Here is an 18,434-nt window from a genome sequence, read left to right on the forward strand (position 1 = left end):
ACTCACCTCTTCAGACTCCACCTTAGCCTGTAGCATTTGACCTATAGCCTTTACGACCATGCAGTCTCATGCAAAGGTTATAAATGTAATTTAGATGGCATGTTATTTAGATGGCATGTTATTTAGACAGCGGATGTCATGTAAATGGACACACATGGCATCCATTAGTAATATAGAGGGTATGTGCATGCATAAAGTGAATGGCAGATCGAGTGGCAAATCGAGTGGCAAAGTGAGTGACAAAGTGAATTGAATGTTGTTTAAAGTAATTTAATTCAATCAAATAGGACTTTTCTGTTTGGATGTATGGGCTGTCAAGGCCAGAAAGTCGGTTTTAGTCACTCAGTAGGCATTCCCGCATAACTTCCGGGTATGATGATGATGTCACGGTTGGAAGGGGATCTGATTTGTATAAGCTTGGCTTGACCATACTAAACGGGCATAGAGCCCCGCTTTCCGATGGACGCCGCGCATGGGACCGGACCTCGGTCTTATTCAAAAAAATATTTGTCGACCTTCATAATTTCTAGTTGAGGACCCCTGCACTACACTGTCTCACAGTCTCACTGATATGCGCTTACGTTGCTTAATGAAAGTCGCTCTGGATAAAGAGTGTATGCTAAATGGCTGCATTGTTGGTGTCAGCCATGTCAGAATCTGACATCAGTGACCCACTTATAACAAGGACATGAATAGGGGACATGATTAGTTCCGGACGTTTGCAAAAGAACATTTGACCAGGATTGAATGTGTGGAGGTCGTCACACGTTCAGACTGTCTGGTCACAAGGCCTGCAGGGTGTTTTGGAAAACTGTCGGGCCATGATATGATGCAAGGAGCTGCTTCTGCATTGTTGCTTTAATCACAATGTAAAATCTTGTTTTGCCTGTGACTCACATTGTTCCTGATTGCTGTGAATGTTTCCAAACTACCATTAAACCCAAAACCAGTTATGAGGGGGCGTGTCCCAAACGTAGGCGCTGAGACATTTTCAGAGGCCATGCATAGACAGAGATTGGGTAAATTGTGCTTTCTATTACAATTTTGGAATTTAGTACACTCTTAATCCAGAGCGATTTACAGTAGTGTTGAACTGTTGGTATATGTCTAACAGTCTAAACGGTATGATATAAAAAACAAATCTGTACATTGAAACTATAGGATGCCAACATATAAAGCTATCATCTGTCTAAATAACATGCTAGATTGCATTAGATTTGACCCTTTGCGTAAGACTGCATGGTCGTCAAGGCTATAGGTCAAGTGCTGCGGGCTAAAGTGGAGTGTGAAGAGGTGAGTCTTCAGATTACAGTGGAAGATTGGGAATGAGTCTGCAGTTCTAATTACGATGGGGAGTTTGCTAGGATCTCATGTAGTAGAAAAACCCCAGCACCCACATTTACATCAATAGCAACCACACCACTATGTTGCTCTCCTATGGATTTAACCTGGGGCAAACATTTGTTGAAAATAGCAGATCTACTAGCTTGTAGATCGGCTATTGTTGAGAAAGATATTTGTTGTTGATGATAAACAACAAAAGTGTAATCTGCAACACAATGTTGTACAGTATGTAGTGGGGATCCCTGCATCTCTCTCTCAGCCAAGGGCTCCATGGCCTGAAAAATCGTTGAAGACCAGCTTTCTAATTTGCTTCTATCTAGTGCAGTGAAAAGTTGAGCTGCAGTGCAGTCCTGTACTGTCATGATCATTTCCCTGCTTGTACAAAGTGAACGGACTCCCAGTGACTGGTTTCTAGGGCTGGACAGTATATCACATTTTGATGGATCCTTTTTTACCAGTGACATGAAAGATTCAGTGCAGAGAATATTAAAACTTATCTGAACAGTGGAAGGGGAAAAGGATTCACCTCTGCAAGTCTGCATATCTTCACTGCATTCCACTAAATCTCATTTCTAATTTCAACAGATGTAAAACGTGGATGTATTTTGTGGAATATTGCAGTGACGGTATATGTTGATAATAAATTAAGACAATATTGAGACATAATATATTAGACATTTTGGATCATGAAATGACTAGTGGAGAAGACATCAGTAGAACTAATACAAGTAATTTTTTTGCGGCTTGGTTCCGCATTGGTCACGCATTGGTCATGGGTTGTCAGCTTGTGTGTTGGCTATTTTCGGCACGCAGCTAAGTATAAAGCAGGCATTACAATCAATGCCATCACGGTCTGCCAAAAATACATTATAGTTGACTAAATCAACTGTACTTTAGTACTTTAGTCAACTAAAACTATAGTCTAAAACATTTCAGATGACTAAAGCATGACTAAAACCTTTGCTTGTAACTGTATGTGTGTTGTGTACTTTCCATGGATAAATGAATATTCCTCTCTCTCTCTCTCTCTCTCTCTCCTCCAGGCCTATAGGGCAGCACTAGAGAGCATGGGCCACAGTGAATACGCACTGAAGGCAGGCTTTCACTTAAACCCTAAGTCTGTGGAGACAGCCCTACAGGTACGTTTATTCTTTATAGATATTCTAGAATACCAAGGATAGGACGGTGACTGTTTTTCTTTTTTTATAAAAAAACTCACGAATAGATTTAACCAATATTTATTGTAGAATGAATGAAGTGAGCATATAATATTTTATCTTAGAGTTTGGCTCTGCTACATTTCTCTCCCTGCTCGGCACAATTAAACACCATCATTAAACATTAAGAGCAGGGAGATAGATATACAATAACAACCCCCCCACTACCAGGAAGAAGGATGAGCTTAAATACCCCGCCCAATTGGTCAGCTGACTGCCACATCAGTGTGTGGCAGTCTGTCTGTCTGTGCGTCTTGCAAACACTGTATACACCCACATAGTAATGCAGCGTATTAACCCCTCGACAAAAACACAATTGAATCATTATTATCGTAATTATTTGTGTAATCGTCCTGTAAAATGTCATAATTGTGACCACCCTATGCATATGGGGTGTATCAGTCTCCTATACAGCATAGGTTCCTATGTGCATCATGTGGTGTTTATGTATCTGTGTGTGTGTGTAGGGCTGCTGCAGTGAGGCTGAGGCCCAGCAGGCGGGCAGGATGCAGACGGCCTCCCAGCCCATCCAGTGTGAGTTGCCCACCATTCCCCTGCAGATCGGCTCGCACTTCCTCAAAGGAGTGTCCTACAATGAGTCGGCCGCCGACAACCTCAAACTGAAAACGGTAAGGTACCCTACTAACCTCAAACTTTTGGTGATAACCTAACTCACTGTGGTGGTTGGGTAAACTACAACATGACGTCACTGAGCCGCGGTGATAAGCGACTCTATTTTATACTAACCACCGCGGTGGTTAGGTTATCACCTACAATCTGGAGTATGAGTCCCGCTCAAACTGAAAGCGGTACGGTACCCTGAACTCAAACTGAAAACGGTACGGTACCCTGAACTCAAACTGAAAACGGTACGGTACCCTAAACTCAAACTGAAAACGGTACGGTACCCTGAACTCAAACTGAAAGCGGTACGGTACCCTAAACTCAAACTGAATACGGTATCCTAACCCTAAACTCATACTGAAAACGGTACGGTACCCTAACCCTAAACTCATACTGAAAACGGTACATACCCTAACCCTCTGTCCCCAATGCCGTCCCAACACAGGGGAAGGAAGGCGGAATTACCTTGATGTGGGAGGTTGGCTAGCCTTGACTTTGATTACTGGCTTCCCTTTTCTTTCTTTGTATGCCCCCCCCCCCAAAGAGTTCCTGAAAGGTCTTGTTCCATCGCATAAACAAAATGCTCACACTCTCTCTCTTCCTGTCTCACACTCTGTTTTTGTCTCTCTTTCACTCTGTGCCTGTGTTAGTCTCTCTCTCCCTCTCTCTCTCTCCACTTCCGTTCTCTCTCCACACACCCGTGTGATTTATGTATCTTAACTATCTTTATATTTAGCATGCATTCCATGTTTTGACATCATGGGTTTTCTCCTTGGCTCCGTGTTCCACGTGAGGCCTTGGGTCGGTGTCCGTGTTCAGATCCGCCTCATCACTGTTTACATGTAGGATGTTCCCTCATCTGTCAACGCAACACACACACGGATAATCATTCTCCTAACAGTTGGTCCGGCTATCAACTACTCATGCACTACTGGTCACACACACACACACACACACACACACACACACACACACACACACACACACACAGAGATGTGAAGGTAAAAGGAAAAAGCAACGTAAAGCATGTTGTCTATACTTAATATTTCATTATATGGTATTAAAGTATCTGCTTATATAAGCAGATACTTTACAGATTTTAAATTAAATTCAATCGTTGGTGCGCCGATGGCCTGGTAGCAGTTAAGGCACATGCCCCATATAGGCTCTAATGCAGCCTGAGAGCGAGTTGCAGTTTCGATTCCCGGAGTCCAACGACCATTGCTGTGTCACTCCCTCTGTCTCCCGTTTCCTGTTATTCTCCACTGTAACTATCCAATAAAGGCAGAAAAATAGTCTTGGTACGTACTGGGGTTCATGAGGATGTCTTATCTTAACAGGTGCTCCGGGGCCTGTAGAATGTTTCATGTCTAAAGTTAATAAATAAATGTAAACGCCACCCATCATAAATTTCAAAATGCAATATTATTTTCTTTTCAAAATGCAATATTCTTTTTTCCTGCTTCGGTTTCACCCTTCTGCCCTCCATTGGAATTATATGGTACTGCATGTGTTTATACCATAATGAAATAAGTGTTTATAGACAGAGCTGCAAACAACTTTTTTGGTCTAATACGCAGAGGAGCACATGGAGAAGTTACTTGGTGCTCCCAAAATGCGGCCACCCGTCTCGCCGGATGGATAAAAGAGGGATGCATGAATAACTTATAGCAAAACGATATTTATTGGATGAGTGGGGAGTCAATGGAGGGTATTGCAACTCTAGATTTATCCCATTATAAAAAGAATCTAGAGTTGCAAATTGCCTCTAGGTCCATGTGTGGTCCAGCCCTATGGAATGCATATTCTAATAAACAACGTAATACTTCCTACGGATAATATGAGCATCAAAGCAATATTTAGATCCTTTTTTTATTTTGTATTTAAATAACCAATCTACTAGCTCACAACGTGTTGCGGAGGCGACACGTTGTGAGCTTGCAGATCAGCTATTTTCTTTAACATGCAACACGTCGTACGGCAAAGCATATGTCAGGCCAGTAATAACTGGACTAGCACAAGTCTCTAGGTTAGCTATTGACCAGTAGTGGCCCTTTCTGCCATTTCTTACCATCAGCAGGACTGTGTGTTGTTGACGGCTCCTGGTCTTTGTTTTGTGGCCCTCAGCACACCACGCTGCAGCTGATTAAGGAGGCCCTGGGGCAGAATGGGGTGGTGGCCCCCTGCAGGGAGGACTCGCCCGTCACAGAGGTCCTCAACCAGGTCTGTCCCTCCAGCTGGAGAGGAGCCTGTAAGACCGCCGTCCAGCTGCTGTTCGCCCAGGCCGGACTGGTGAGTAAAAAGCCAACGAAATGTTTCTGAATAATTGGCTGTGAAATTCATTTATTGCGCTTGAAAGATGTGGGAATGGGTGTTGGGGTTGTGCAGCGGTAAAGGGCCTGCCTACCACCATGGAAGGTTGCAGGTTCGAATCCACCGCTGTGCAACCGGCCGACTTTGTCGAGGGTCTACACGCGAACACCATATTGACCCGTGTCCGTGGGCAGGGTGATATTTGTCGCTGCACGTAGTCCTACGGGCCTGGGGTGGCCAACCATGATATGGAAAAGTAGAATATCACGATTATTTTTCAAGCAGTATCACAATCCACGATATTATCACGATTATTTTTCATTTTTATGGTTATTTTTCAAGTTACTTAACAGTACAACCACCTACAAGGTAACAAAAGAAAAAGGAGTAACAGGCCATTTAGACAAAAATACGTATTTTTCGTGAATGAAACCGTTGTTCTACAGAACTATAAATTAAGCTATAGCACTGCAAATCATAGAATGTGTATTCACTGTATCACGATATATACAATATCTCTGAAATGGCATATCGTGGAGACATTGCATTGTCTTTGCGATATTTATCACCCACCCCTAGTGTTAGGTGGGATGTGTGTGGGGAGGAATCAATTGAAGAGAAAATCTGGTAGTGTGGTGGGAAGTATGGACAATAAAACTGAACATATTTGGGAATTGTAGCAACTAGTTTGAATTGTATACAATGTACATAGTTCCTGTCTGTCTGTTCATAGATGGACCGATAGACCCAGTCTCTGTTTTGTTTCTGACTTTGAGATTGTGTACTGGTCACGGTAATGATCATAGACCAGGTTCCCTGTTTGCACAGTCTTTGAATGTCTTGAAGGTTTGGGAATTAATGTGTCATTGCGTGTGAAAGTAATGCATTATTTGTTACTGTGCACAGATGATTAGAATAATTTTGATAAATACTACTTTAAGAAATAGTGGTCTACTTGACTGGCACATTGCCCAGCTACTATGAGCACACATTACACTGACCAAAGTGAAATGATACTTTGTTAAAGAAAGTGATACTTTGTTAAATAAAGAGAGGTGTGGGTCTTTAATTAGATTGAAATGTTGTAAGAGACCAACTTTAGATGAGTTAAGTATAACAAAAAAGTTTATTTTAGTATACATGAATGGGGGCACGACAAACGTGCACATTGATTGATTAAAGGCTCCCGGTTTGGTCACACTATTTTGGGGCAGTTTGAAGCCGTTGGCACACAACTTCAAACAGCCGTGGCAACAATCTCTGCAAGAAACACTTTTGGTTCACAAGCCACTGGTTGTGAGGAATTTGATTCACTGTATAGTATAGTATGTTCTGATCATGTGATTCACAGTATAGTCTGCTCTGGTCATTTGGACATTCCTGAATCTTTTGTGTGCTTATTGTCATGGGTATAAAAAAAGGTCACCAGCTAGTCTCATAAGGGTTTGTGCATTAGGCGAAGGATTCCTCATGCATGACTGCTCTGCTGTACTGTAGCTTTCCACTGTCAGGAGAGAATGTAGTGGACAAGACATAATGAAAACAGCTGTCTAGAACAGTGGTTCTCTGAAAAACATTTCAGGCCGCACGACCCCCCACAATAATCATATTTGAACTTGTGGGGGACCCCCCACCGACCCTGACAAGTACTTGGAATTGCAGGAGTGGAGCCATTAGATTAGGTTTTTACTCTGTTCCACAGATCAATATTGTGAAAATAGCTGAATTACAAGGACTCGCAATGCAAGGTTTGCCTCTTTCTTATGTTGACAATTTATAGTATAGTAAGTTTCTTGATTACTTTTGATGCAGTAAATGTTTTTTCTTTTCTTTTTTTTAATGTATTAGAACAGTCTTAAGTCCTTAAATTGACACAAAGAACATTACTGCATCAAAACTATTTAAAAACAGGTCAAATATTGGCAAAATTGTCAAATAATATAAGAAAGTTCAAATGTGATTTTTTTGGGGAGGGGGGCTCGCAGCCTGAAAAGGTTGAACCCTTGATGAACCCCTTATGTCTTGTAGAGTACAAGACATAATGAAAAAGGCTGTCTAGAACAGTGTTTTCCAAACCATTTCCCCCAAATTTAAACAAACTCAAACACTTTTCAATGATAATAAAGTAATGGAAATAGCCGATCTACAAGCTCACAATGCGCTTTTGTCTGGTGCACCGCCAATGTGAACTGGCCCATTGTGCTTCACAGTGGCCCCCTTTCCACCACGGTTGAACCGGTTCTGTCTAATATTGAGCCAGTTCAGACTGTTTCTACTGAAAATGAATTGGTTCAGAACACAAAAAATTGGTTCGGAACTGGAACCAAAAAGTGGCCACCGGTTCTGTGAAAGCACCAAGGTTCCAAGAATCTAGAATGGAACAAAATCTAGAACCAAAGTTCTTTTAGTAGAAAAGTGGCCAGACTGTTTTTCTGGTCCTCACAAGAAGATGTTTGAGGTGCACTAGCCCTTCCTATGCCCAGCTTTCCGTGTTTGTGTAAGCACAAATTATGATTGGCCGGAACACGGAAATGTGTGATGATAAGACTTCGCAGTTCACACAGGTGTGATTTTCTTTGTTTTATGGGTGTGTGTGTGTATGTGTGTGTGTCGGGGGAGGTTTGGCAACATGTTATCCATTGTTTGTCTGGCTTGTTGTAACGGAGATGTGGAGGTATGTTGGCTCCCTTTGGGGGCCGAAAGGTGTAAACAAACACCCTGCAGGAGATACAAAGGAAAGCCGACATTCCTGCAACATCTGGGCAAAGGGATGGGCCAGCCTTTGGGTGGATCCCAAAATTCTATCTCTACTCTATGGTGTGGAAAGGAGAGTTCTTGGTGAGAGTCTTTCTAAATTGACAATTTAGAGGCGTGACATGTCACGAGGCGTGAGGCGTGACCATATATGGAGGCGTGACCATATATGGAGGCGCGGCCGACTGATAGTAAACTGCGACCTATGGTCGCAATAAAAATTGTCACACACTTTCAAATAAGAAAGAGGTAACAATTTATAAAATAGCGACTATGATTATTTGGGGGGTCGCAGCCTGAAAAGTGAAGCCCAACACACACCGGCTCCGTCCAGCGCGGCGTGTTGCCGGTGTGCGATAGGTTAATTGAAAAGAATGGAGGCGGCTGTTTTGACGCGCGGCGGTCGCAGACGGTGTGTGATGGGCTTGAATCGTTTACTGGTGTAAACGATTCCCATGTTGAGATTACTCTCAACGCCCTGCATATGTGCAAAGTTTTACAACAAATAGACAACTTTCTAAAAAATCACTCTGCAGTTTGTCGTAGATCTATTATTTCCGAGTTCTAGAGTGAGCATATACGGGGTCAGCATCAGGGCTCTCCTCAGAGATGCCTGTGTGTTTATGCTCCAGTGTTTATTTCCTCAGTGTGGTCTGGGGTGTGATGCTGTGGGAGGGTTCCCAGCCAGCCAGCCAGATCCACACTCACTGTAAAACAACAGTGATGGATGACCCCTTTACATTAGCTTCTTATCTGAGCCTAAAACTCCCTAAAATAGATCACACACAACAAACTCTGTCTCTCTCACGCATGCACGCTAGTGAAAAGTATGTTTGTGTGTGCCATTATCCAAAAGACAAAGATCTCTATAGTGCCCAGCTTTGATCTGGGATCTTGCCCCTGCACCTTGGGACTGGTACTGTCGGTATAGAGGAGTAATAGAAGAACGGATTTCCACTTACTGTGATATAAACGATATTGCGAATGAGTTCCATTTTGTTTTCTACTGCCCGTTGTACCATGATCTACGTCAAAGTTTTGTTTTATGTTGCATGAATGGGCAGGATCATGCAGCAAAACATGTGTAAAAACATAGATCTGATGTGGTTAAGATCTGATGTGGTTAAGTGATGCAGAGCGACTTGCATGGATTTTTAACATAAGATATTCGCACTGGCAGAATATTTAGAGAAAGCATGGGACAAACGGACAAAGAAAACATACATCCATTTGACTGCTCATTCTCTCTCTCTCTCTCTCTCTCTCTCTCTCTCTCTTTCTCTGATCTACAAGATTATTGATCTTCTATTTCAGCTTTTTTATATATAAAAAAGTAACATGGAAATGAATTAATAAATATATAAATTAATAATAAATCAGACGAGTATGTAATAATTGTGAGTTGTATACATGCAGCATTGAAACCATTGTGGTTTTTCACTGAAGAGTCACTGTGACCTTGGATATAAACGTGGTGGAAGCCAATTTATCGTCATTTATTTATTGTCTGGTTCAGGTTGAATGGGTTCCTGATGTTCCTGGAAGAACTAGAAATATTTGCACTCACTAAAGTGCATACCTGGGAAAATGTTATAACTAACTATATGACAATTATGCAAACTAATTGTGATTATTACGAATATGTAATAATTGTGAGAGGCTGTTTTCTCCCCCCCTCCCTCTCTCACGCGCTCTCCTTCTCTCTCTCTCTCTCTCTCACGCGCTCTCCTTCTCTCTCTCTCTCTCTCTCTCTCTCTCTCTCTCTCTCTCCTCTCTCCTCTCTCCTCTCTCCTCTCTCCTCTCTCCTCTCTCCTCTCTCTCTCCTCTCTCTCGAGAGAGAGACTGCTAGCAGCCCGGGGGCTCCGAGGATGCACCTGCTCTATTAATAACAATAGACGCACTTCCTTTTCATACAGGAAGAGGCTCCTCCCTCGTTGTATGGGTCTGAAGGAGCTACAGTCTCTTTCAAAGAACAGCCAAATATATTTATGACACAGGCTGCTGTTTATTTTATTTTTATAATTTTTTTGCTAGCTGGATGTTTTTGTTTTTCTCACCCTGAATGTCACCTCTTTGCATAGTCACAAATGGAGTCCGATCCTGATTTATAACTTATGTAAAGAAGAGTGGACTTTTTATTTCTATTTCCCACATAGATGTGTTATGTTGAAACTTTATATAAACGATATACTCTGTAGACTGCTTGCACAAGCAGAACTGGAGGACTGGCGGTGAAGAAATAGATGAATGAAGTGAACTTTATCTGGAGTTGTGCTGATGCAGTTTGTTCTCTCTGTGTGTGTGTGTGTGTGTGGGGGGGGGGGGGGTTCATTCTCGAGGTCGGCTGTACCTTTGACTATAGCCTGGAAGAAGCCTTTCTAACCAAAGTGCTGAAGTATCAGCAGCTAGTGCAGACCATCTCACAGCTAGGCTGCAGATCTTTGGCAGCCTAGGGCATGTGCATAAGTTGTGAGGGGCTTACAAATGGCTGGCCTTTCCAAAAGGAGAGCCAAGCAGTTAGCGAGGTACTGCTCAGTTTCAGCCATTATAGGAAGCCGCTCAATTTTCTTCCTTTATCCATGATTTATGTTTGCTGCCCTGTGTCCGACATGTCAGCTGTACTGTATGTAACGATGCTTTGCTGTCCATGCACGTTGTAACTGGCTGCTCTCCTATTGACAAACTGCACTGGCAGTGTTTATGTCCTTTGTACAAGGTAATCCTGTACTTCTCATTATGTGGACATAAATAAACATTTCGAGTGTGTGTGTGTGTGTGTGTGTGTGTTCTAGGTGGTGGTCGATACAGCTCAAATAGAGAACAAGGAGGCCTATGCTCCTCAGATCACTCTAGAGGGATCCAGAGTGGTGGTCCAAGTCCCCTCTACCTGGTAAGGAAAAGCCTTGTCAAATGATGTTTGAACATTTATTTAAAAAAAAAATCTATTCAGCCTTTGTCGCAAAACGTTTCCATCCGGAGGTTGGTGTACAATGAAGCAGCCTGTTCCAAAGCTGTGCGATAAGTTGTTTTATCACATACCGTAGGCGTAGAGACTAGCATGTTATCATTTAACCACTTTAAACGACCTGAAAGTACTTGCCACACAATGTAGTTAACCAAGCCGTGATACTTGCTGAGTTGGCAGCACCGTTGTGGTCCAAAGGCAAGTGCTTTATTACCGACTGACTGATGTACGTGAAAACCACAACGCAAACAGACTTATGCAAAAGTAGGGTAAATATCAAATAAAGTTAGGTGACGGAACGATTTGAGTATGCTTTGCAGGAGTTTGTACGTGGCCTTGTTCCGCAGGCTAGTGTCACTGTGCAGGATCTCAACTAATAGATCTCTACCAAACCTCAAGCCGAATGGGAACACTGGTTATACTAGTTCTTAGACTTGTACCATGGCTCTTTGATCGTGATGTCAAAGTCTCCTTCTGAGCCTTCCTTCCACAGAGTTACACCACATTGCAACAGTACAGAACACATATTGTAAATATACAAACTCTGGTGACTGCAGGACACATATCTAGCTAGGGGATCATTGTGGGGAATTCAGAGTCTGCAGTGCTGTTTTTAAATGGGGATGTTTGGGTTTTCAGTCATCTGCAAAGCTGCTTATTCGCCCTTTTGTGAAGTTTCAACAGTTCCTCTCATTCACACCTCCAAGCTGCCTTGGACAAATGCAGCTTTCTGCTTGCGGCAACTCAACAGCTCTGCTTATTAGTTGGAGATCACATGTCTCGATCTATAGGGCTCCTTGACAATTGTGGGTGATTTTCAATTGAGGGTGATATTTTCCCAGCTGCTCCAGAGATTCAAACAAACAACCTAAAAGTGAGAAGCTTGCATTCATTCATGACAAGATAATGCCCGCAACCGCAACTCATTCAATTTGTGACAGAAAATGAACCTGTAGGAGTGTAGCCTTGTGTTTGACACATGACTACATGCATGAATAAGAACAAGTCAAGTACAGTATGTCTGTTCTGTAAATGCACCTGGGCCTGGGTGCGTGAAAGTGTGCGTCCGTGTGTGTGTGCGTGCCCTCCTTGCTATGTCCTCTTATCCTGTCTAATGTGTGCAGGTGTCTGAAGGAGGACCCCGCCACCATGTCCCTGCTCCAACGAAGTCTGGACCCAGAGAAGACTCTGGGCCTGGTGGATGTGCTTTACACAGCAGTGTTTGACATCAACAGATGGAAGGAGAGAAAGTGAGTCGACGATTGAAGCCTTCAACCGAAAATCTGAAGTAAACTCAGGTCTGGTTTTTCTTTTAATATTGAACGTGTTCTCCGCTTCGCTCGTCTGCAGGGAACAGGCACTGCCCACCATTCAGATGCAGCTGCAGCGGGAGATCCCAGACTACAGCGGCCACGCCGACCTGCCTCCCGGCAACAGCTCAAAGATGTCCAGTGGCCTGCCTAAATCTATCTCCAAGCTCACTTCCAAGTTCACCAAGAAGGCCTCGTCCAGCTCGGGCAGCGGAGGCGGGGGCAGCTACTCCATCCCCAGCACCCCGTCTCGCAGCATGCTGTCCGCCAACAGCTCCTCCGAGGACAAGCCCAAGAGCCTGGTGCACCACGCTGACGGCAGACTGCACAGCATCCTGCAGATGGGGGGCGGTCTGCCCTGTGGCCCAGACGCCGCCCAGCAGGGCCAACTGTCCATCAATGGCGTGGCGATATGCGGCGAGGACCAGGGCATGAACCTGCCCACCGACCAGGAGATGCAGGACGTCATCGACTTCCTCTCAGGGTTCAACATGGGCAAGTCCCAACAAGCCTCCCCGCTGGTGAAGAGGAGGAACTCTGTGGCGTCCGCCAACCCCGCCGAGCTCAAACCGCCGAGTGGGGCTGCTGCTGCTCCTCCCTCCCAGGCCGTTTCTCCTCACGGCACCCTGCAGCACCCTCCCTCCCAGGCCCTGCCCCAACCTCAGCCCCAGCCCCAATCCCAGCCTGTGCAGAAGCAGCAGCAGCCACCACCCCCTCAACATCAGCCACAACCCCCACAACAGCAGCCACCACCACCACAGCAGCAGCCACAACAGCCCTCCCCCCAGGCCCTCCAATACTACCAGCACCTCCTGCAGCCTATCGGCCAACAACCCCCTCCCCAATCCTCTCAGCTTCCTCCTCAGCAGGCCCAGCAGGCGCTACCACCCCAGCAGAGAGTACCAAGCAAGTGGCAGCAGCCGCCCCCTCAGCAGCCCCCACAAGGTCCACCGCCTCCGGGGGGGCTGTCCCCTCTGGGGCCCATCGGACAGTGGAGCTCCCCGGGGCTTCCTCCTGACCTGAGCTCGGACCTATACAGCCTGGGTCTGGTCAGCACCTACATGGATAGTGTGATGTCAGAGATGTTGGGTCAGAAGCCCCCCCAGGGACCCCGCAACAACACCTGGCCCAACAGGGACCAGAGCGATGGTGTGTTCGGGGGGGTTATGGGAGAAACGCTGCCCTTTGACCCTGCAGGTGAGTTGATCCAAAGATATCCCATTATTAAAGATATACGCCCAATCCCAATTGGAGCCACTAGAGGCCAAAGTGGTCTCCTAAGTGGGCACTGTCTGATCTCACCAATGTCCAATGTTTACTGGTGCTAGATTTCACGTGAGTGTGAAAGTTTGAGAAAAAGGTGATGATAAAGTAGATATTCTCTGAAGAACAGTTTCCGAGCTGCGCTACAGAATGTTTTTCCTTTCCCGAGTCTGCTTTGAAGATTTCAAATTGGCCCGCTACTACTTCATAGATGGTCATTGTCAAAAGTCAGATGGTCATTGACAAAAGTAGCAGATCTTCAAGCTGTGGATTTGCTACTTTTGATCAATTTGTCTGGCACTGTAATATGATCATTTCATTTTTGAAAAAACACAAAAAGTTAATATGGAGATAGAGGTGTTTGGCCCAACAGCGACAGTGTAGTGTAGGCTGTCTGAAAGTAAGTCCCCGTCCCGCTCCCATAACGTCCCTGTTTGGCAGAATGTTCACACCAGTGTAAATTCTTCCCAGAACACCTTCATGTCTGGTAATAACAGGTTTCGTGCCATTCAGTTCAGGCTATCCGCTTTCATGACGTTCCCATGCAAATAAGAGAGTTTATATGCACACTGCTGGATGCAGGCTCACATACTTAAACGTATGAGGTTGAGGAATTTGTTTTGGGATTGGTGCAGATCAAATGTACTGAAGTGTCTAATACCAACATGACTTTAGATTTGAATTGTGTTGGTGCAAGATAATGGGAGAGAGAGAGAGAGAGAGAGCCAGGCGTTACATGTTCGAACACCACATTCATTAGTCAGGCATTCATTATGCCAAGACGCTTATTTTGCGGCACAGGTATAAACTTCATGGCCATAAAGTTGGGTCGTTGTAGGGCTTTCACGATTTCAAACTTTGAAGTTGACGATAAAAATGTCATAAAAATAATTGGGAATTTGGCATTGAACATTGGAACATATGAATAACGATTACATTTGTTTGCCCTTTAGGCTTCGTAATAAAAGATAGAACATTAATCACCGTCTTTGGCAGTGAAGCCTTATACATATAAATGGCTGACAAATGCGTAATCCAAATACTTAATTTAAAACATGAAGAAAAGGAAAAGGGTCAAAGTGGTAGCAACAAGCTAAGCTAACACCCCCAGCCATGGTGTCTGATTCAACTTCACAATCTCCGCCTGTAATCTATCTTATTTTGTTATTGACAATGTGCAGTCACCTTCTTCTTCTTACCCTGACACCAGCGCTGCAAAAACAGGCAGATCTACAAGCTCTGTCCACGACGTGTTGAGAGCCTTTTTTCGACACGCAACCCTCTGTGAGCTGTTCTCACGTTGCTTTTATAGCACGAATATATTGTCCAATTATCTCAAATAATTGCGATTAGACAATTCTGTAATAATTGTGACAGGCCTAGTTGTATACATGAATGTAAACCACTGTGGGGTTTCAGTGGTGAGATTCTGCCACTGTGAAGAGTCACTGTCGGATCCAAACGTGGTGTAAGCCAATGTATCCGTCTGGTTCAGGTTGAACGGGTTTCTGATGTTCCTGAGTTGTGATATTAATAACTAGAAAGTTGTGCACTCACTAAAGTTCATAACTATGAGGGAGAGAGAGAGAGAGGCAGTGCCTTGGATTGTGACCTTTTCCCTTGAAGTTTTTAAACCCAGAGGCTCTCTTTTTGAAGTTGAGCAGCCGATCAATATAAAGAAAGAAGCATTAAAGGTATATTCAGTGATTTCACTTAATTCAAATATCACTTTTTTTTTGTTTTGTTGTGATAATCCGCCCTACTATAGAGTGTGCTGGCCATATAAGGAGTTCCTCCCTGTCCCCAGTTAACCCCTGGGGGTCAAAAAACCTTAGGTTTCGTTTTTGACTCTCTATCCTGATTGGACGAAAGGCTGGGTCCCACAGCCAAAAACGAAACCTAAGGTTTTTTTAGTGAAATCACTGAATATACCTTTAAAGTCTGCACACTGATAATATAATAATACTAATACTTGCCTGGCGCTTCAACCTCCTCAAGAAGATCCAGCCATGATCTAAATGAGCATAGCACCACTAGTGTGCAGACTTTATTGTTCTCTTCATGTTGAACTTGGGTTGTTAAGCACCTTGACATGAAAGAGAATGTGCATGCACGATGTCACTTAACCTACTGATTATTCCCACCACATTTCATAATGATCTGCCCATCCGTTCTTTGCCCCATTCCACAAATGGAATGGGGCGAAGAAAATAAATGCCCTCCTGTCAAACTCATTGCAGTGGGCAATAAATGAACCAAAACAAACTACTACTGTGTAGTAAAGTTATATAGTACTTTTACTATGACCTGCTGGATAAACTTCAATAACTCTGGAGTCTCATTCAGAAAACATTTCTACTGATCTAGTGCTGACTACTGCTCTGATGTAGGTCATTGTGTACACAAACAGCTGTTATTCCTCATGCCAGCCCGTGCAGGCCGTTTGTAAATCTAACAATTTATGCTGAACTTTTTTTTTTACAGTGCACCGACCAGACCCTTTTGATTGTAGCCTGTTCGGCTCATTGTGTGGCGCTGACTTAAGGCCCATTGTGAATTTTCTGCTATGCTAGACAGTCTGGGCTAAACGGATTGAGCTCCGGGGCACTGGTGGTGGCAGGGGGGAGAAAAAGAGAGAGAGAAAAGAGCTGATGTTCAGAAACTCGCCGTCGGTTGGTTGGTTGTTTATTTTTTCCTCTTTCTTTTCATGCACAGTGGGTTCGGACCCGGAGTTTGCACGCTACGTTGCCGGGGTCAGCCAGGCCATGCAACAGAAGCGACAGGTCCAGCACATTCGCCGCCCCAGCAGCAATACTCGCGGTAACTGGCCCCTCCCAGACGAACAACACCGGACCTGGTCGCACCCCGAGTACTACAGTGAAGGGTAGGTTACCACCACAAAGCATTACTGGGAGTGTAGGTTACTACTGTAACGGTACTAACCCCCGAGTACTATAGTGAGATACATACTTACCTTCCTGTATTAATCCAGAGGGGGGATTTCAGTCGATCAGAGGCAGCACATCAGTTAAAGGGCCACTTCACCCCTTTTGCAACCCAATCTTATTTTAATGATGTTTAGGACACAACTGAACACTTTCTTGTGTTGTGTATTCCAATGGTGGTCTCATTTCCTTCCAGGACTACATGTTGTCAAACCTCCACGGAACCTTCCCCTCTCCACAAGGAAGGGCAGTGCACCAAAGCATTATGGTCATTGTAGTAATGCAATAAGCCAGTTAAACCGTAGACTCTGAAACAGACTTCATTATTTTTCTGGCCATAGAGTGCAAATTTCTAGTTGTGCTACTGTTATCTACTACAAATACTATTAACGTTGAGGGACTGCAGTTTCTTCCCGCAGGGAAATGTCCCTTTAAGAGCTACAGATACAGAGTAAGGATTTAAAGGAAAGTGTTGAAAGATACAATACTCTCAAGGGACCGCTCACTTTGAGAAGCAGTGATGTAGGCCAGGGACAGCGGGGTCGAGTACAGTATTGTACAGTCTGTTATGCCAACATCTGTCTCTTGTCTGTGTCAACACAGGGAGGCAATCAACAGCAGCTGGTCAGCCAATCAGGGCGACTCTGCCAGCTCCAGTGACGAGACGTCTTCAGCCAACGGAGACAGTCTGTTCTCCATGTTCTCCGGACCAGACCTTGTAGCAGCTGTGAAACAGAGGAGGTAATTAAGCACCCTATAGGCTATTGTGAGTTTAGTCGACTTAAAACTATGATGAAAAATATTCGTTGACGACGACTACCCTTCATGGGTAGACATTAAGGGGAGTTTTCCACTGGTCCTCTGGGCCAGTGACCTTTCAAGATCATTGGCCCCACCATTGTAGCTTCTGGCCCAGGAACCTTATTCTTTAATAGACAAATAACAGTCAAGAATTTACCCTCATAATAATGGGCTCACAGAACGCTATTTCACAAAATCAATGCCAAACACCAGTACCACAGGAAAATAATCTGAACGTAGGTGTTAGGGCTTTTTTCTTAATGGCATTAATTTTACTGGCCCATGTGGGCAAGTGGAAGGTGAGTTCTACAGGCTCCGCAGGCCTAAATAGTACTGCTGGGCCAGCGAGCCATTTATAATGTCTATCCCTAACATTCTTTAACTAAATAAAAGCAAAATTAAAACAAAGCAATGGCTATTACATTAACTGTTTTGTTTTAAAAAAACAATCATAATAATAATACACTAAAATGTATAGGGAACCGCGCTGCAACCCGTTTGTAAAGAGCTTGTAAATCTGCTATTTCCGGAACCCATCAAGGCCCACCAAAAGTCTACTAAAAACATTTCAGGTGACTAAAATTATTTTAACAAGAAAGAAGAATTTTGAAGATAAACAAACAAAACTAAAACCAATAAAACATAGAGGCCCTTATTTATCAACGCGGTGTACATAAATAAGGGCCATATGTAAATACACATAAACATAAATCCATAATGTACATAAGTAGAACCCTAATCTGTCAATCCTACATGTAATCCCAAAACGTTGTGCGTGCGCACGCGATCTTAGCTGCGTTTTCAGCAGCATTGAAGTGATATGAGGTGAGGGACGATGTTAGGAGCTCAATAACAAATTAGCGCAACCTCTCCGTTAGCATATTAGCGTTTCTGACGC

The 18,434-nt window shown here is 44.0% G+C and overlaps 1 protein-coding gene across 1 annotated transcript in view; it reads left to right on the top strand.

The window, feature by feature from the left end:
- The window catches only part of garre1 (granule associated Rac and RHOG effector 1), a 55,298-nt gene that overhangs the window by 32,098 nt on the left and 4,766 nt on the right, over window positions 1–18,434 (top strand). Inside the window, exons 5-12 of the mRNA XM_083759491.1 lie at window positions 2,388–2,483; window positions 3,029–3,190; window positions 5,313–5,477; window positions 11,045–11,142; window positions 12,342–12,467; window positions 12,568–13,724; window positions 16,506–16,674; window positions 17,339–17,476. Coding sequence (XP_083615617.1) covers window positions 2,388–2,483; window positions 3,029–3,190; window positions 5,313–5,477; window positions 11,045–11,142; window positions 12,342–12,467; window positions 12,568–13,724; window positions 16,506–16,674; window positions 17,339–17,476 — 2,111 coding nt within the window. The remainder of the gene's footprint in view (window positions 1–2,387; window positions 2,484–3,028; window positions 3,191–5,312; window positions 5,478–11,044; window positions 11,143–12,341; window positions 12,468–12,567; window positions 13,725–16,505; window positions 16,675–17,338; window positions 17,477–18,434) is intronic.

Source organism: Protomyctophum parallelum (assembly GCF_964188405.1).
Source record: "Protomyctophum parallelum genome assembly, chromosome: 2".
NCBI lineage: Eukaryota > Metazoa > Chordata > Actinopteri > Myctophiformes > Myctophidae > Protomyctophum > Protomyctophum parallelum.